This window comes from Nuphar pumila, chromosome 17 (assembly GCF_984573655.1).
Source record: "Nuphar pumila chromosome 17, dmNupPumi1.hap1.1, whole genome shotgun sequence".
NCBI lineage: Eukaryota > Viridiplantae > Streptophyta > Magnoliopsida > Nymphaeales > Nymphaeaceae > Nuphar > Nuphar pumila.
This window is the reverse complement of record NC_143265.1, coordinates 69,759,384-69,779,928: the sequence shown is the minus strand read 5'-3', so window position 1 is coordinate 69,779,928 and position 20,545 is coordinate 69,759,384. Positions and strand designations below refer to the sequence as shown.

At 37.9% G+C, this 20,545-nt stretch overlaps 2 protein-coding genes across 2 annotated transcripts; one reads left to right on the top strand and one right to left on the bottom strand.

The window, feature by feature from the left end:
• Positions 1-249: 249 nt before the first annotated feature.
• Positions 250-8,497, top strand: LOC149812139 (phosphoribosylamine--glycine ligase-like). The gene is made up of 4 exons (XM_089993271.1): positions 250-819; positions 1,211-1,584; positions 3,569-4,099; positions 7,871-8,497. The coding sequence occupies exons 1-4, from the start codon at positions 588-590 to the stop codon at positions 8,273-8,275; spliced, it is 1,542 nt and encodes a 513-aa protein (XP_089849397.1). The 5' UTR covers positions 250-587; the 3' UTR covers positions 8,276-8,497.
• Positions 8,498-10,453: 1,956 nt separating this feature from the next.
• Positions 10,454-15,692, bottom strand: LOC149812138 (small ribosomal subunit protein uS3x-like). The gene is made up of 6 exons (XM_089993932.1): positions 15,567-15,692; positions 15,263-15,410; positions 14,982-15,153; positions 11,240-11,294; positions 11,039-11,170; positions 10,454-10,827 (listed from the first exon to the last, which is right to left on the bottom strand). Exons 1-6 carry the CDS (start codon positions 15,594-15,596, stop codon positions 10,666-10,668), a joined length of 699 nt encoding a protein of 232 aa, XP_089850058.1. The 5' UTR covers positions 15,597-15,692; the 3' UTR covers positions 10,454-10,665.
• Positions 15,693-20,545: the final 4,853 nt, after the last annotated feature.

Genomic DNA, 20,545 nt, shown 5'->3' with positions numbered 1-20,545 from the left:
GCACGGTCAAACACACTCCTAAGCGGGTGCAACTAGCATGTCCCGGGCAGACGCTGCATGGCATTCTATCCATGCATCGAATCACCATAGATACGAGTATTGTTCTTATTCTATAGGTTCCATTGAAACTCGGCTCAGAACTCGAGTCACCATAGATATGAGTACCAGTTCTGATGCGACACGAGACACGAGACACGAGACACTTGACGTGACAAAGTTCATGCGTGACTGGGGCTCACGTTTCCTCTTTGGGAATCCTCCGCCGGGCAGAGAACGGCGCTCGGTCTAGTGCGCACTGGCAGAGGTTCCTGGGGGCGCTGAACGTTTGTTTGGGAAAGAAACCATTGGCGCCATCGTTTTCGAGGAGAGGCGCGCGACTACTCGACTCTCTGAAGCGTTACCATCCCCACTGGATTAAATCGCCCTCCCAATCTTCCATCTTCTCGCACCCCAACTTTTCCCATCGTTTTGGGGGGTGTCCAAGTCGCCTTCTAAAGAGGGAGAACCTTCTTCTCTCCCTTACATTATCGTGAGCTCTTCTTTTTGTCTTGGCGTCTCTTTCAGAATCCCTTTGAACACTCCTTTCGATGGCTTGCCTGTCCTACAACGTTAGGGTTCTCGGCTTCCACGGAGGCGGCATCCCTCGGAGCAATGGAGGAACGCTGCGTCACTCCCTGTCGTTCTTCGGCGAGGGCAGAGTCTCGTGTTTGGGGTTGAAGAGGTCGAAGTTTCGCGGGGAGAGGTTCTCGGCGCGGACGTCTGTGGATTTCTATGTGAATTCGGCGGCGAAGGACGGACCCGCGACCGGTGATTTCTCCGGTGAGTTATCGTCGATCTTGTTTGGTTGCATGGATGCCCTGAACTGCGTCTGTTCTTTGTTCGTTGCCAATGCATGAATAAGATTTCCATTTTGCAAGAACACTGCTTAGGTGAGCAACTTATGCAGGAAACTAGTATAAATTGGAAGCGCAACATGATATCCTAGCTTGTTTCCAGTTTTCTGGATAAGTGGGGGTGGATTGATACATCCCCCAAAAGGGGAAATCGAGAAAAAGAAAGAAAAATGTTCTGGTTATGTTGTCGAAAGTCATGTTTGCTGTTCATTATTTTTCATGTTTGGTCCTGGTCCTCTTTTTCAGTTTTGTTCCATTTCCTCCCATCCTCACAAATAAAACACACAGATGATTAAATTTTTGGTGCTTGATTGCAGGAGAGAGGGTCGTTACATTGGTGATTGGAGGCGGAGGTAGGGAACACGCCTTGTGCTATGCATTGCAACGATCCCCATCTTGTGACGCGGTCTTTTGTGCACCTGGTAATGCCGGCATTTCCAGTTCAGGAAATGCTACTTGCGTCCCGGACCTCGATATTTCCGACAGCTCGTCCGTTATCTCGTTTTGCCAGAAGTGGTCAGTTGGGTTGGTTTTGGTGGGTCCAGAGGCTCCTTTGGTTGGTGGCCTTGCAAATGATCTTGTTAAGGCAGGGATCCCAACTTTTGGTCCTTCATCGGAGGCTGCGGCTTTGGAAGGGTCAAAGGACTTCATGAAGAAGTTGTGTGATAAATACGGGATTCCTACTGCCAAGGTTTTCTTTTTACCATCTAGCATTTGCAGTTCCTTCAAAAAAATTGACAACAGAAAGGCCACACTTGGTGGTGTGTCTATTAGATGTTTTTTCCTATTGTGTTTTGCTATTCATTGGCTTTGTATTTCTATTAATCGAATCTTTTGACTAAAACTGTATATTTTTCATGAACTATCCCCCATTATATTGTTTTTTCTTCTGGTTTGCGTTTATTTGAACCTCTTCATATAATATCTGGATCATTAGCTATATGCATATGTAATTTTTTGTTTCTCACTTATCTACATATCTCTGAGTTATGAAAAAAGGTAACATTAGAAATGAGTGTCAAAATGCGTGTAGGAGTCCCACCAATAAAAGAAAAGATTAGAGAATGTTATTTAAGTTGGTTTGGACATATTGCACGGGGACATCATTGCACCAGTAAGAAAGGTGGACGTGGTACAAGTGAAAGGAATTAGGAAAAGAGGAACACCATTGAGGCTTACAAGGTAGCAGTCAGAGGTGATATAAAGGATTGTGAAGTGATCAAAGTTGTAGCTCCAGATAGAATGGAACGAAAAAATAGGAGAGTCATAATGCTAACCCTATGCCATTGGGATAAGGTGTGACGATGACGTCCATGATGATGATTTATCTGCATACCTGTGGACTAGGTTTACTGTCTTATTACATTCCTATGGCTTCACGATTTCTAACTTAACTTTCTACAAAATATTCTTGTTACTGTTAGTTATTTGTCTTAAATAATTCTGTCTACTTCTGGGATTCTGGGTGCTAAGTCCACAAAAATACTGAAAATATATATTTTTAGGATGGAGTTTCATTTCTTGGAGCACAAATGTGTGGGCTCTTGTTTTTATGTTATGAAGTCATGATTCTCTCTTATTCCGGAAAATCCTTCATGCATAACTTCCACTCCTGGGGTGCATGGTAATGAGGTTAACGTGTCACATGTTTTTTCTTGCATAAGCCAGCACACACTAAAAGGTTTCTAGTGAATAACTTTGTCTTGCTGCACGGGACTGTTTTCCTGGCGAACTTATTTTTGCAACAAGGTAAGGCTTGTTGCATTGAGATTATACTTTCCAGGTAATCCTGCAAGATCCTCTTTTGCTGTCATTATGTACTTAATAGGTTAGGATTGTGTGTTTAAAGGCTCATGACTGTCTTGTCATGGGGTTTGACAGTTCTGAAGTTGACTGGAGGTCGCTTTTTAGTTGTTAGGTGGTCACCTATCTTTGAATTCCATCGGGTACCTATTATGTTTTCATAGGCACACATCTCACATGTTTTTTTATCATTTCCATTCGTAGAAATTGGGAAATAATGACAGATGAAAGTGCAATTTTCTGGTGACAATTTGAGTTGAATTGTAGTTATTTCTATCTTCTCAGCTAGGAAGCATTTCTCTGTTGCATTTCATAAGTTTTCTGGGCATAGAAGTTCAATTTTGGTGCTTGTTCATATTAGATGTTTTAGGTTACAAAAATTTGGTTTTATCTTGTTTGGACTATGTACCTGGAGTTGTATCTTGGCTTTCCACTTGTACAGGCCTTTTTATTCTGAATCATATGCATGGCTTAAACAGTACATGCAAGTGCAGAGACCTGGAAGTGACTGAATCCAATATCCAGTTGTTTGTTTTGGGGCTGCCACTTGAGACTGAAATGGGTCTTGAGAATTCATCTGTTGTTCTGCACGATTAATTACAAATTCATTTCGATAACTTGCCTGTTTTGTTTTCCTCTGCTTCCCTAATAGGTTGATATGGTATGTGTAAAGAGTTTCATATCACTTTATCCATTATTGAACATGTGGAATGCAGAGATAGGCTGCATCTTCCTTGTTCTGTGGTTTACCTGATTGGGATTTCCTAATGCTTGGATTAATTTTTTGCAGAGAATGTTGCTTCCTGTTAACCATACATATTAATTTTTTATGAGTTTTAGCTAAAATTATCTGATTTTTATAAACTTTGCAGCACAAAACATTTACAGACCCATTGGAGGCCAAATGGTACATCAAGGACCAAGGAGCACCTATTGTTGTCAAGGCTGATGGATTGGCGGCAGGGAAAGGGGTGGTTGTTGCCATGACCTTGGAGGAGGCCTATGAAGCTGTTGATTCTATGCTTGTAAAGGGAGTCTTTGGCTCTGCTGGGGGCAGGGTCATTATTGAGGAATTCCTGGAAGGTGAAGAAGCTTCATTTTTTGCTCTTGTGGATGGAGAAAATGCTCTACCTCTTGAATCTGCACAGGACCATAAGCGAGTTGGTGATGGTGACACTGGTCCCAATACTGGTGGAATGGGAGCATATTCACCTGCACCAATATTGACAAAAGAAGTTCAGTCACTTGTAATGGAATCAATAATCCTTCCAACTGTAAAGGGAATGGCTGCAGAAGGACGCAAATTTGTAGGAGTTTTGTATGCAGGGCTAATGATTGAGAAGAAGTCTGGTTTACCAAAGCTCATTGAGTATAATGTTCGGTTTGGGGATCCTGAATGCCAGGTAAATGCTGATTAGAGCATGTGTATATTTGTTAATTGATTAAAGTTCAGTTTGGAAAATGCCAGAGTTGGTTTCACAGTTTCTCATTAAAAAAATCCATGTCATGACTAGCTCAGCCATGTGATCCTTAGTTACAGATCCTGCAACTTCCACTAACTTCGCCTAAAAAATGCTTAATAGGTATGTGGTCATTGATTTTGTCTCTTTATTTAAAGAAGTGACATAAAACTTGCACTATTTAATCACTGGTCATCTATTGTTGCAAGTTGCAACATAAGGAACTTCTTGTAGTTTTTAGGGTACTATTTCTTGTGAGAGAAAGTTGTAAATAGGTTGGGGTGCTCAGAAGCTCGATTAATGTAGAGTCACGTAATGATTAAGGAGTACATGCGAGAATTTAGTAATTTCTTCTCAATAAATAACAATGTAGATGGACAGAGATCTTCAAGCTGGCTGTTACATACAATGTCCAAACAGCTTTTTGAAAACACCCAGCTTAGGACTTGTGAAAATTTGAATTACTTTCTTCATTGGTTTTTCTTCTGGTAAACTAAAATATTGATGCATCCTTATAATTTAGTGATTCTTGGTACAATATTGGGCTATGTTAAACTTTATAATTCTGGGACTGATACACTGCCTAAGCTATCTGCGCACAACTCTTAAAAATGGTAGTTAATCAAAACTCTAGTGCAGCTTTTATTCCTGTTTAAACATGTTCAATTCTGCTGCAGTGTTTAACATGTATTTGAATATATTAGATTTGATATGATTTGACTTTAAAAAAATAAGTTTGGACATGATTATGTACTGCACACACCTTTTACTTTTTAAACCTGGAAGAAAATTGTATTTAATATGGAAATGTTCAAGCACTCTCAGCAAGTAATGATTTGTTAAAATAAAGAAAAAGGAAAAGTGTACTAAGTTGAAAGAAGGGCCTTGAAAATATGGACACTTGGTGTCGCGTGTCTGGCACTTTTGAGTGCCTTAGACACGAAGTGTCCAATGTCAGACACTTTGTATCAACATTGTTTAAACCATATTTTCTCTCCATACTCCATGAAAATGAGTCAGCATGCCCCTTTACTATAGGGAAATCTCTCTCTCTATGAAGGGACAGAGGATGTTTTTTTTCTTTTGAAATAGTTTTTTTTTGTTTTTGACGTAATTACCTCTCTCTCTCTCTCAGTGTCCAAGTAACATAGAATTTAGCAGATTGCTATTAGTCTTTTGGGCTGGAGATGGCTGGCTGCACCTTGTAATGTTAACATGTTTTCTTCAATTCGTTCTGCACTACTCTTTTCCTACAATAAGTATTTTCGAAATGCGTCTAGCATTTAACTTCATTTATTGCAAATTTGACATCATCTTTATATATGTCTTTGATTTACCAGCTTCTCCTTTTTTTACAATTAAGGTTGCAATTTTATTATGGGCATGTGCCCTGTTGTCTCTCTCCAAGCAAGGAACATTGAATCTGGCACTGAGTGATATTGCATGACCTGATGATCACATTGGAAGACAAAATTTGAACTTTCATGCCTTTTCATGTTATCATTAATTATCATCATGTGACTGAGCTGGGAAATGATTCAGCCTAATCCTTTTTTGGCGAAAAGATTCAATGTAAGTTCAATTGTCCATTTGTGGGATGATTCAACTTGGAGACTTCCTATCCAACCTCCACCCCAATATATTCTTACACTGATCTGGAAACAGGCGATGCTAAAAGGATCTTTTGGATCTGAGACCAGTTTTCAGCTTGGGGATAAGACAGACGGATGGATTGTGCCAAAGAGCATATTAAGTCCAACATGCAACAGTTTGTGAATAGAGATTGAATGAGTAGATGTAAGAATGACTGTAGCTCGGCACTTTCTGATCAGAATTTTCACTGTTCACATGCTTCTAATTTTCAGTAAGTCATTGACTAGCATTTTGTTTCCAACTTCTAGACGCAAGAAGGCCTTGTCATGTTTTGGCTCCTCTTCACATCCAGTATCCCTTGGGTTACTCATGCGTTTTCTTTGTTTTGTTCTCCATACTTTGGTTGCTTCAGTGAGAAACATGTTACTATTGCAAATTGAAGCAAGATTTGGATAGTTCATACTGTTGCAACATGCATTTTAGATCAAGGGAGGCTAGAGAAATCAATAGCATTGTTGTGGGTATTCATGCTGTACTGGCGCCACCTATGAGTGGCATTCTTGTAATTTGTGTACAGTAGGGGACACAGCCTATAGGTGGTATACCTCTGATTTTGGTGTAAAAAGGGTGTTTATACGAACTGTAATGAAGGTTTATCTATAAATAAATGAAGAGCCACCCCTTAGAAATATGAAGATGGCTGTTAAGATTCTTCATAACTTGTTCTCTTTTCCTCTTCTCCTCTTAATTCTTTAGATGGTATCAGGTAATAACCCTTGAACCTACACTTTCTTTGTTGATCCTTCTTTTCTTCTTGTTTTTCCCTGTTCTTGTTTTGTTTTATTATTCTTTTCCCATCGTCTTCCTCTGTTTGCATTCTCTTGAACCAAATCTGCTTGAATATGATTGTTTCTCATTTTTGTTCCGTTATGTCTTCTTATTGTTCATTATCTTCATGAAACAGATCTGCTTGGGTCTAGTTTTTCTTTTCTCTCATCTCTCTTTGGCTTTTTTTTCTTCATTTGATTATGATTTGATCAAATATGTTCCAGATCTATCAGCACTAACACCTTGTTGGACTGGCACACCGGTCACCAAACTTGCTTGGATTTTCACCATTATTATGCCATCTATTACAGTTTGATCTATTAATTGTTCATGAGCATTTCTACCATTGCCAGGTCCACTAAGCAGGGTTAAAATAGCAAGGTCTATATCAGTCTAGCCATCAAGAAGGGAGGATTAGTGCTAGCGTCAGCAATTTGAACTTGCCATTGAATGCCAAATTTCCCTTATTTAGGCCATGTTTTAGGTTCAGTACTTTGGACCTTCATCAGCAAAAAGAAATCAGCAAGCAGCTTTCTTGTACTTCATTTTGTGTACTTTTGTTATTCTCTTGCTTTTCCATTATTTCCTACTTTTATATTTTTCCTTGCCAAACTTTAGGAGAGAAAATCCTTGGTGCTTCTGAAGACTCATCACATCTATGGCGACATGGTGCAGCGTTGTCCATATGTTAAGAATTGCAACATATTAACTAGTGGATGACATTTTAGCTGGCTTCGGTAGTACTTGGGTTGGACATATGTAACATAATGCTTCTGAAGACTCCACCCATCTGTGTTGACATGGTGCCGCATGGATGTAACTGGGTCAAATGAGGGTTGGTTTTTTTTTCATCAGGTTCATTTGAATGTTAGGAGACCTAACATATGGCTATGTCGCACATGGCCTATGTAACAACTGGATCACTTATGGAGATCATGTCATAAAGTTCTTCATGGCTGGTTGGCTTTACTCTCTTAATATATGGCCATCACATTCTCATTTAAGATGTTAGAATTAGAAACCACAGCAGTCTGGATCTACTCCCCTGAACTTCAGTATGGCATCTGGGATTACTGTTATTTTGTTGGCCGTGTTTTAGAATTGCAACATCTTCACTAGTTGATCTTGAGTTGGAGTTTAACACTTTCCTCAAATAGGTTGACAAGTTTAGCTGATATTCTTTGACAAACTTCATAAATTTTGTCAGTGAAATTGATGAAGCTTTTAAATATGTGTGCTCGGTTATGTGTTTGTTATATAGCTTTGCCATTGATTAGGAGACACTTGTTGCAGGCTTTGATGATGCGTCTTGAATCAGATCTCGCCCAAGTTTTACTTGCAGCTTGCAAAGGCAAGCTAGCAGGGATGTCATTGAGTTGGTCTTCAGAACCATCCATGGTGGTAGTCATGGCGAGTCAAGGCTACCCTGGAGATTACAAGAAAGGCACCATCATTAGAAACCTGGATGAAGCTGAGCTTCTATCTCCAAATGTAAAAATCTTTCATGCAGGAACTTCAGTGGATGCAGATGGTAATTTTATTGCAGTGGGAGGTCGTGTGCTTGGAGTGACAACCAGGGGGAAGAATATAGCAGAGGCACGCGATAAGGCATATCTGGCAGTGAATGAAGTGGACTGGCCAGAAGGCTTTTTTCGGCAAGATATCGGATGGAGAGCGCTGATGCACAGCGTCTGTTGACTGATGAATGATCTGTGATATGCTTGAATGTGGTTCATTGTCCCCTAAATTAAGGTCCTGCTTTCTTGGCTGGGGGGAAGTCCAAATTTAGTTGTCATTGTTGCCTAAGTTGTCCTACTTTCTTGGCTAGGGGGGAGTGCTTCAAATCTCATTGAAGCCCAAGCCTTTTCCTAACAACAATGTTAAAGTGGTTTTGAATGAAAGTAAATCACCTTTATGATATTTCATGGAGATGCAGTATGGTCTCCATCTTCATGCATCGTGTGTGTGTGTGTGTGTGAGAGAGAGAGAGAGAGAGAGAGATTGTTTCCGTTAAATTCTTATTATCAGCATCACCCAGATGTTTCAAATATCACTTTGTGATTCCTATGGCCACCAGTTCCATTTTTTTGCTTACCATTCCTTCTTTCTTATTCCAATTCTCATTTTACAAGCATGATACCGATCTGCTATGGTTCAACCGATGCCTTAATTGGAGTACGCCGACTTTCTACTAGAACAACAAGAGTGGATGACGGTGATTTTTTAGCCACATTCAAGATTTATCATTTCATTATTGTCCCTAAACAACTTTCTATATCTTTGGTTCTTGGGATTTCCATGCAATCGCCTGAAAATCTACCCTCGAACACACTTATTTAACTTAGGGCTTCATTTTTCTCCTTTTCGTTTTTAGCTAATAGTGCATATCAAGTTTGGGAATCCTCCATTGGCCAACCATGCGAGTCAACCAATTTTTTTAGGTATGATACCCTCCGCTGACATGGAATGAGAGGCAAGGTGTTTGCACCTTGAGGTGCCCTTTTCACAACATTGATTGGAAGCGTATACGCTATAGGGTCGCTTTCAGTGTTGAGTCGTGCATTGTGGTTGTTAGTGTCAAGATTCATGTAGTGTTTGTTAATTTTAGATTAATTACGTAAATTTGTGGCTGGAGTTAGGATTTTGAAAAAGGAGTCAAAGACGCTGTTTGCATCTCCGTCCACCTGTGTCCGTGGGACACCCAGCACATGGGTCCCACGCGCCCACGCAAATGCAAGATAGTGCATCACGCAGACGGGAAATGAGCGTCTAACAATGTCCCGTTATGTAAAATTTATGATTTGTCTTGGGGCTGAAAGGGATTTAAAAGTCATGACAGCAATTATACATGGGAAAGAAGTGTCCCCATTATTATTATTATGCATTGAGAATATATATCTTTTTTAGTGAAAAGATGTCCAGTATATCATAACTCAAAGAAATTCCACTCTTGTTTTATTTCCTTCATTGGTAATTGGTTTGATAAGGATTCGTTCTCCCTAAAATTCTAGTTTCACTTCGATGGAGCTACCAAACCTGTTCAACTTCGTAAAGTGAACAGGGTCAACCCTCCTATTATTACTAAATGTACCCTCCTATTATTACTAAATGTAGCCAATGTTGGAGTTTGATGCAGACACTTACACATGCTCAACCATTTATGGTTTGAACCACCAATGTACAAATCTAATTTCTTTGACAGCATTTTTTTAAACCCTGGTCTTGTTAAGGGCACGACCCTTTTAAGTTAGGTTTCCCCAGAGGCAAAACCAGGTATTAAATTATACCTTCTACAAGTAACAGTGCCAAAAAGGAATGGCCATGACGGTTACCACCAAGTACATATGTTCCACAACCTGCCCATATGCCCGCTAATTCAACCTAAAATTGCATTTATGTAACGCAGGCCGCAGCGCCATATTCACGTGCAAGTAGAAATACAGTTTTATACCGTTGCATCCTAAAGATAGCACCAAGTGTGTTATTTCATTTTTTTTGCCTAAGCCATGGGAAAAACCCTCCATCACAGACCGCACATTGACGGGCCTCCAATTGATAAAACCCTTGGGAATTCTCCTATCTACCAGGGAATACACCCAGAATTGACCTTGCAGCAAGGGACACCCCTGCGGGTTTCGAACTTGTGGCATCCTGTCAACTCAGTGATGTTTACAAGTCACCCCTTGCAGATGAGTGCCACAACGATTTCCATCATGTAAACCTAGTGGAAAGTTATAGCAATTCAATAAAAAAAACTGACTCCTCAGAGGTTAATAATTTAGCCATAACAGTCTAACACAAGCACAAAACTCTGTTCAAACGACTGGAATAAAAAAAAACGTAAACAAAAGCTAAAAAATAAAATGAAGTGAGGCATTATCCAGAACGATGTCCTGCTCTACGGAATTTTCTAGTGAGATACACATAATCTTGTGTCTGCATTGGTCTTGACATTAGCTAATAATCAACAAAAACGATGGGAAAAAGTAAAAGATCCACGCAAAAATGAAAGAGCTACGTATCCCTTACGATATACAGCAAAATCGGCTGCACATCACTCTTTAAGTTTGCATCATATTGGCAAATTTTCAAGCTCCCACGTCAAGCTCTATTGGTATCACAGGCCGACTGATTTCCTCATCCTCCTTGGGGGTGTGAATAGTGACAAGGTCAGGAAGTGGAGTTGTTGGACCCTGCTTGCCCTTTGGATCCCAATCCAACATGATCCTAACTTTAATTCCAAGTACACCCTGACATCATAAGAAAACACAAAACTTTCAGAATAGTTCAAACAGAACATGACAATCTCATCAAAGGCACAAAGATAGGGTTGGATACATAATTTGGGTTATAAAACTGATTTTGTGTTTGCATCTGTTTCAGCGAAAAAACACCTCTACTCCATATAGAGCTCAGAAATTTCATGTGTTGAATTATTACTGAAAGTAGTGAATCATTTACCTGTCTTAGCAAAACATGCCTGACAGCAGAATCAATGTACTCATTAACAGGCTGCCCAGACGAAATCATGTACCCATCCTTGAACTTCATTGATTTTGCACGTTGTGCTCTGAGCTTCCCACTCACAATAACCTACACAATATTATGTTCAGAATTAATGTCAGATAGCATGTTCTGCAACAGAAAGGTTCTTGAACCTACCTCACATCCTTTAGCACCACTTTCCATGACAAAGCGCAAAACACCATAGCAAGCCCTGAATGAGGCACAAAGGAGAAGAATGTCAGGTTGCATAATACTTCAGTGCAGGAAAAAGTTAGTTGAACTGGGTTAAAACTTCAAGTAACATCATCTCAGTAATGTATTCAAGGATAATATTGTGGGAGCTAATGGATATTTGCACACTCAACAAACAAAACACACACACAGATGCATGTCCATGTGTTTTTTGCTTAATCTGAACCTTTAGCAAAGTTTCAAGTCTTTCAACCTAATTAAATTAATGAAAAACCTCAAATTGTTATTAGACCATTTAGTGCAATATAAGTAATAGACTCTAACACTTGAATATGAAAAATCCTATATATGTTTTCTACTGAATAAGACATAGAGAACATGTCTTCCCACAACCATGTTTTTTGAAACTGTTTAGCAGAGTGACGAGATAAAACTAGTTCGCAATTCGGAACACAACGCACATGTGCACGCACCCACACACAAACACACATGATAGGCAGCAAAAGCCACAGATGCAAACAAAGAAGCCAGCCTCCTAGTTACTCATCCTCGCTATCTGGAAGACTGGTGAGCTACTAAAAAACTATTATAGCACCAGTGAAAGAGGTTATTCTAAGATGATAAAACAATCTCATGTCACAATAATAAATTAGATCATAAATATAATTACCAAACACGCACACAGACACACACGAGCACACATACATACACACAGATGTGTGCTAAATGAAAGTGTCCCGGCAACATGACCAGTAATAACATGCTCATAAATTTCATAATGGTTCCATTAATAAAAACAAAAAGGGAGCCAACAAACAAGGACAGATCTGTTTATAAACTTTAACAGCAAAGGAACAGTCTTAAAACATAGCCTACAACTTCATCTGATCCCCCAAATCCCAACGATTCATCCTTGGGAAGGAAATGAAGTGCCAACCAAATGGCTAAAGGAACAGAACTACGGGGATCTTCTGTATGTTAAAGTTGACTGTGCATCAATGGCCCAACAATGGGGGCTTCCTAGATGGGAGATATAGAGTCAAAAATCACGACTAGGCATCGCCTAGTCGGTCTAGGCTATGTAATTCCTAGGTGGGTACCTTAAAAGGTACCAATTTTGCAAACTAGGCATCGACTAAGGTGCTGCCTCCGTTTAGGCCCGAGGACAGTTTAGTTATATATATATATATATATATATATATATATATATATATATATATATATTTTGTTATTTTTTTGTATATACTTTGTTATTTTTTTGTATATATGTAATTATATGTATGTGTGTGTGTTTGTGTGATTTGTTCTGTGAAATCATGAAAACATGCTTAGTTATTATATTTATATGTGTGTGTGTGTGCTACTTTGCTTTTGGGATTTTTCTGTGAAACATTGAAGCATGCACAATTAATTTTAATTGATTAAGTTTTTATATGTGTGTGTGTTACTTTGTTTCTGATGAATTTTTTTATAAAAGCCTGAAAGCATGTTTAGCATTATGAATTATGTAATATGTTATTTATATATGTATGTGTTATTGTGCTTTTGTGAAAGGTTGAAAGCATATTTTGTTGATTATACCAAATATGTTATGAATAATATATATATATATTCTGGTTATGTATATTAATATATTTTGTGAAAGCATGTGTGATTTTGGGATGAAGGCGTAGTAGTTGTTGTTGTTCTTGATGTGTAATTTTGTACTTGTGTAATGAAATCATCATATTAGTAAAAGAATTAAACATATTTATTTATATTGTGTACTTTTTTATATCTAATTGGGGTACCGACTAGTCCCACATGGTCCTCGACTAGTCTTTTTAGGGGGTCTACCGACTAATCACCGCCTAGCGCTTTTGACTACATAGGATGGGAGTGGACAATATGTTCACATATCATAAGAAACACAAGTGGGACGACGACTAATAGAAATAAAGAACATAAACAGTAGAAAACAAGATTTACCAACAGCTTTATTAATTAATATTTTTTGTTTGAAAATCAAAAGTACAGAAAGACACTGGGGGATGTATAATTGAAGAAGCACTACATGTGTTCGTTAACCAAAGAAACGTTTCAAAAGGTAAGGAAGGGAAAATTCAGAGGGGAGGAAGACATTTCCTTTTAGAAGTAAAGAAAGAGAATGTGCTCATTTTGATAGTAAAAGATGTGAATGACAAATGATGCTTAAAAAAAAGTTCTTAGCTCTAAATCCGCAACAGGGAATCAACCCTCTTTCAAAGAGCAACACAGCTGCTACCCATTTGTGAGGAAAGAATCAAAATGAGTAATAAAGGATGTCAATTAATTTTGTCACTCTACAAAAAAAAAGATGCATTCTTTCAAAAGCATGAAATCACAGAGGAGCACCAGCAAGTCCAGACATCTTGTGACAAGAGTGACTAAGAAAATGATATTTGACCTGTTCTCTGTAAAGTGCAGGCCATGCAGGAGCTCGTTTGATGATTTCAATGACCAATAAAGAGTATATAGTATCATTCAATCTATCAATTTTCATGTTATTTTTTGCTATAATTCATGCCACCAAAAAAATGATTTTACGGGTAGTTCTAGAATCCACTATCGTACATTATTCAACTATCAAAATCAACAACTAAAAACACCAGAAAACTCTGATGAGAACTAATGGAAATGTCAGAACAAAAAGTGAATAAACTAGAATTCTTAGGAGGAAAACTGAAGACAAGCCATCATTTTTTCAGGGTAATTACGGCCTAAATAAGCTAAATTAATAGTAATCTTCCAAACATAAATTCAATAAGGAAAAAAATCTCCTTCTTAGAAGAAGAAAATGACAACACATTGGCAAGAAAGAATTGAGGGGCATATGATAGTTAGATAGTTAATAACTTAATATAGGGCATATCAACTGAAGTCCACACAAAAGAATTGATAATCCACAAACTAAAACATAATACAACTGCATAACCTAGCATAAGGAAAAAGAGAAAAAGGAAGGACCTATTAACATGGGGTTGTCATTGTGATAATATTCAGCACATTCTTCTGCTACCGCATTATATCAACAGAAAATGATTTATATGTTGGCTATTACACTTAGACATATTGCTAGTAAAGCACACTAACCTGCTGTAAAGAAGACCGATAACAGGCCTATAAAGGGAAACAAAACATGCATTTCATAACCATGTCATAGAAGGGTGTTCGTCGGTTACATGCATTGTCATTTAAGAATAAGACTCATAAGATAGAACTCATAAGTCATAAACAGTATCAATGTGATGCTCATGTGTGGACATGTTTCTAAAGCTCCTGATATGAGAAACGCTTTACTCCAAATTCAAGGGAAAAAAAGAAAAAGGCTTAAGAAACAAACACGCGTGATCAAAGGAAAGCGAGGGAGGTTCACCATTGTGATAAATTCCGTTTCAAAGTCTCAGAACGAAATTTTCAAAGACGCAAACTTTGGCATACGAGAAAAACCATTGTCACATACACTCGAGTAGCAACCAATTTCCCCAAATCCCAATTTCACCACATTCTCCGCAATCCAACACATACTCCATCTAAAATCCAAGATCCCTTAAATCAGAAGATTGGCTTACAAATTCTAATTTCAACTTCACATACCTCGCACATGCGAACGCAATCGCACGCCCCAAAATTCAACAACGAACAGACAAATGAACAGATCTGTGGCAACAGGAATAAACCCACCCACCTCCTGACAGCAAGGCCTCCAAGTAGCTTGTACCGCAGGGACTCGGCCTGCGCGATCGCGCAGAGCCCTCTGTTGTTAACCTTCTCGGCGTACAGCTCCACGCTGCCCTCCGGGAAACTGAATCGCTTCTGAACTACAGAAGTTAGCTCCCTGATCCTCCTACCCTTTTCACCTACATTTCTCAAAAGAACAACGCAAACAATCAGGACGGACAAACAAACCGTAGAACGATTGGAGAGAACAAATAAAAGCAATTCAAGCAAAAGGAAGAGAATGTCTACCGAGGACGTTCTGCGTCCTCGTAGCTCTGATGATGATCTCCGTACGCATGGGCGTGACCCTAACCTCGACGCCGGAGTATCCGTCCTCCGCCAGCTCCCTCGTGAGCACTTCGTTGAGCTCCGCGTAGAAGACGCCGTCCGCGACGAACTGTAACTCAAGAAACAGAGAGAGAAAAACGTTTTTATCCGATCAAAAAATGGTTTTGTTCCGATCAAAAAACAAACCGGGAGAAGAGTATGTTTCAATGTGAAAGCAAACAAGAAGGAAACCTATCGAAGGGAACGGAGGAGGAGAAGGGAGAACCTTTCGCTTCTTGCTGATCTGAGTCGCCATCCTTTCGAGCGAATCGAGCGAGAGATCCCTCCTCACACTCTTGCGATCTCCCTGCAGAACCCTAGCGAGTGTCGAGATTTTGCGAACTCTCAATAGAGGGAGAGAAAGAGATGGTGGCAGGGCAGCTTAAAAGAGGATGCGCGGAGAGCGCATCGGACGGTCCAGATTACGTGGATGGGGTTTTAGATGGACGACCGCGGATGCATGTGCCGAAAACCCTAATTTGTGTAGTGGACTGCTTATAAACCGGGTCTAGATCGTATCCAACCCGATACGACAGGAAGCAATAAGCATGCTGCACGGCCTGGTGGGGCTGTCAACCGGTCGGATCTGGTTCGGATCCAGGTGGGTTCAAAGCTGGATCCGACTAAAAGTATGGGTACCGGGTCTGGAACCGGATTGTATCGGGTCTACAATATGAAAAAACATACCCGAATTCTATAAGCCTTACATGAACCAGACCTGGTCCATGCCTTGTTTTTTATCTTCTTTACATTGGAACAGGTCTTAACCGAAACTCGGGTTGGGCCAGGGTCTGGTATGAAACTTCACAAACCATACCCAGCTACATAATACTAATGAGACCTCATTCTTTATCACCAAATACTGACCCTAAAGACCCATAGGGTTTGGTATGGGTTGGGTTGGACCTGACCCATTGACACGTGCATTCAGGGATGTCACCGGGTCTGCTTTTTATCAGATACCTGACCCAATCCTAACCCAAATTCTCCGGTATGGGCATAGAAAGTACCGACCCGAATAATATTTGGGTTGACTCTAACCGGACCCGAGCAATATGCAGTTTAGGTTTGGGTTATGATTTTTGTCAGGTACCCGATCTGACCCAGATTTTTTGTCGAATACCTAACCCGACCTGAGTATTTTATATATTTTTTTAATAAACATAATTTCTAAAATTATGTGGGTCTGGGTTTGGGATTCAATTTTCGTGACCTGAACCTCAACTTGAACATGAGTATTAGTTACATGGGCGGGTCTGAGTCAGCCGTGGCCCAGCCCTGACCCGACCCGTTGACAGCCCTAGGTGTGTCAAAGATGATGCAGACCACGAAAAAATAAGTAAAAATGAAAATGCATAAAAATAATAAAAACCTTTTTTCGAAGATATAGATGATGAAAAGGAAAATATGGTGATATTTTCAAAATATCATGGTATTTTGAACGATTCAATCAGCTAATAAAATATTACAATATTTGCAAACATATAATGATATTTGCCACACTGGTCAGGATGCGTGCCCCATAAGCAATGTGACAAATATCAATATATTTTTTAAAAATTTGTGAAAATATCCCAAGAAATTACCTGAACGTTTTAGATGGTAAATCCTCTCGATAATTTCAAAATATAGTGATTTTCTGTAGAAACATAAATATTGCATTTTAAACCCAATATGTATGTTTTTAACAGCTATTTATCATGAGAAAATTGTGTGTGTTTTAAATATTTGTTTATTTGTATTTCTTCATAAAATTTTATTTTTTTATTTTTTAGAGAAATTGTTAAAAATGCACCTAAAGTTTGGGAATTAATAAAAAAAGGGACCTAAGTTTTAGAAAGTTTAAAAAAAACACCTAAAAATATGGTGGTTAATTAAAAAGACTCAAGACTTTACTACTATTTTACCCTCAATATCATATTTTAAAAAATACACCAAAAAAGAGAGAGGAGTCTTTTTCTTTTTAATTTGTTTAGTCCTTCCAACTGCGAATAGCAAACAAACCAGTTCATAATGTGATTTTTTTGCTAAAAAAAATCAAGAAATTTCTTTCCAAAAGACGATAGCCATATGTGGAACTTCCAACCGTTCTAAAATTACCAATATGTAAAAAGAACATAACATTGATCGTGCAATGAGTTATCAGATTTGTTCTTAAGTATGTTAAACGGTTCAAATTTTAGATGAACTATGGTACATACGCAATAAGTTTATGCAAATCATATTATGAAAAAAAAATTGAGCATGTCAAAATAATACATCTACAACTAAAACATTTTTTCTTTGTTTGGGTCTCCAACTGAAAATTGAAATAGATTGTGCCCTTAGTTAATATTGTATATCATTTCAATTTGATTTATTAATATTATTAAATTTAAAAATTAATTTTTGGTATTTATTTAAGATTTTTTATTCTTTATTGGTTGTTGCTTCGTCAATAAGGCATTTCTTTTATTTATTTATATTTTAGATTTTTTTTATTTTTTTATTTTAAAAAATATATTTTTGAGGCTTATGTTTTTCACCTGGCTTCATGTGTTGGTAGAGCATTTCCTAGGCGTCAATGATTTTAATAACATTGCTTCCAATACTTGTGTGGCATGCACATTTGATTCCCTATATATATGGGTTTATATTTGGTACAAATGATTGTACCCTACAATCTAGTTTCAATCTCATGATGCAAGTTACACAATATAACCTCATAGATGTGTTAAACATATTTGATTTAGCAGGAAATAACTCTTGGATCATGTTTTTTTTGACAAATAAATCAATGCCTTTGATATTTATCATTAAAAAAACCTATATACCGGGTCAGATTTTCGGTGATCCAAAACGGTTTCCCACTAAACAAAACTTGTAGACATCTATGGTGTAAGATAAGAGAAAAAACCAAAACAAGAAGGTTCTGCCCACTGGCGGAGCCAGGGGTGGGCATGGGTGGGCGGTCGCCCACCCCAGAATTAGAAACCGGAAAAAAAAAATTTCTTCAGACAATGTTAAAGAAAGAATATGCGTCCATGTGTGTTTTCTTCTGTAGTGCTAATCTTTTCCTTTAATTTTTTTTACCTTATTGAACTGTGTAAAAACTGTAGAAGAGACGGGTTATTAGTTCTCGGGAGTTTCTCTCTTGTGAATATTCAACGAAGATCTGTGTGTTTTTCCCCAGCTTCTTCTTTTGTCATTTGTTCTTTGTGAAACCGTGTAACCTACGTTTATGGGGAACCCGGCTCCACTCATCCCTGTATCATCCTCTGTGGTCATAACTCCCTCTGAGATCTCATTGGTACTAAGTTGTTTTGGTCAATCTGACCCTATCGATGGGTTCAACACGGTTGATTTAATTGAAATCAATCTTTTGATAGTGTTCTTTAACAAAAAAAAACATGATTTTCAATTTATTTTGACAGTGTTCTTTAACAAAAAAAAAACATGTTTTTATTAATGGTTATTGATTTTTGAATCAACAAAAAGTCCTTCACATAAGTCGGATTATGTCTATTCAAATGCCGATCTTCACTAAATGGATGATGTAGATCACATACACAGGGTCCAATTTGATGAAAACAACTTGCATCGGTGAGGTCCTAATTACAGGAATGGCGATATGGATGACCAAAACCTAAATCTGATTATGGGTGCCATGCAAAACACTATGCTTGCTTCACTAAATGGAGGAAAAGAGGGATTGAAAGTGTGTTGTAGCCTGACCACGGGCAGGCCGATGCCATGAAGGCCCTCAGAATGATGAAACCAGATGGTACCATCAACTTGATGGCCATCGCCTTTTCTGGCTAGGGAGGCCGCTTCTAGAAGAGCATGTCAGATCTATCAGGCACAACCAAAATTTCTTCTGACGATGGGTGGGCAAAAATTTTATGGCTCCACCACTGGTCCGAATAAATGGATCGTCCTTCAAGATCATAGCATTGTCCCCGAGACCCGAAGTCTGCCCACCCAAAGAAAAACTTCTGGCTCTGCCACTGGTTCTGCCCCATTTTCTATGTTGTTTGCACCTACAAATTATTAGCAAATCTTAACCCCCACACACATATATAAAGAGAGAGACCTTTAATGATGGTACACACTCAATTTACATAGATCTAAGCTCTAAAGGCAAAATCTAACCTTTGAATGATGCTTAACATGTTCTATTTATTATTTTTACATGTTAAAGTGAATGACGATTTATACCATTTTTAAACTACTCTTATTTTACGTCAACAGTAAAATTCTCATCATTTAAAAAATGAATGTCGTGGTGTATTAAGCATGATAAAACCTTCTAAAATAATAAATAAACATGCTTTGATTTATCATTTGCTAACTAGATTCATATAAACAAGAGTATGTAGCACCCTAAGGTGTCATGATAAACAACCCCCCCCCCCACACACACATATATATATATATATATATATATATATATATAGAGAGAGAGAGAGAGAGAGAGAGAGATGAGTGCTTCAATGATGGTATTGCACACACTTATTGAAAGCAAAATCTAGTCGTTGCATAATGTTTAGCCTATTCTATTTATTATGTTCAGGTGCCAAAGCTGACTCAAACATAATGTTTTATACCATTTTGAAACCTGTTTTATTTTCATGAATTGTGAGTTGTTGATTTTAGTTATCTAAAAAATGGAACCTTACGATATTGTAAACATGATAATATATTTTAATATAGTAAATAAATCGTGCTAAATGCATATGTTAGATTTTTCATTTGGTGGTTAGATCTATGCAAACAATAGTGTGTACCATTGTATGGTATCATGGTACATAAGCACCATATATATATATATATATATATATATATATATATATATATATATATATATATATATATATATATATATATATATATATGTACTTTTCACTGATTTGAGCCATTAAATGAGTTTATCATTGTTTATTCAATAGGAAGCATGTATTTGATTAAAATTTTAAAAAAAATTCAAATACCCCCAAATTTTTAAGTCTAATTCACACACACAAAAAGTTTAAAAATTTGCAAATTCACATCAAAGTTTTTACTTGGGTTAATCAAATTCCCCCAATCATGAATTAACGTTGGGTTGTTCTTGGGTTAACACTAATTTATATTTTCAAATTACCATTTTACCCCTATAACTTGTAATTTACTCTTATTTTAGAAGTTTGACGGTAAGGCTATAATAGAATGTATTTAATGTAAACA

Excerpts from the sequence above, each read along its gene's own strand:
- LOC149812138 (XM_089993932.1), bottom strand. The coding sequence starts at position 15,596 with ATGGCGACTCAGATCAGCAAGAAGCGAAAG. Across the intron at positions 11,295-14,981 it reads GGAGGCCTTGCTGTCAGGAG|GGCTTGCTATGGTGTTTTGC; the intron begins GTGGGTGGGTTT and ends TGCCTCATTCAG. Across the intron at positions 10,828-11,038 it reads GGCATGTTTTGCTAAGACAG|GGTGTACTTGGAATTAAAGT; the intron begins GTAAATGATTCA and ends TTATGATGTCAG.
- LOC149812139 (XM_089993271.1), top strand. The coding sequence starts at position 588 with ATGGCTTGCCTGTCCTACAACGTTAGGGTTCTCGGCTTCCACGGAGGC. Across the intron at positions 820-1,210 it reads CGCGACCGGTGATTTCTCCG|GAGAGAGGGTCGTTACATTG; the intron begins GTGAGTTATCGT and ends GCTTGATTGCAG. Across the intron at positions 4,100-7,870 it reads TTGGGGATCCTGAATGCCAG|GCTTTGATGATGCGTCTTGA; the intron begins GTAAATGCTGAT and ends CACTTGTTGCAG.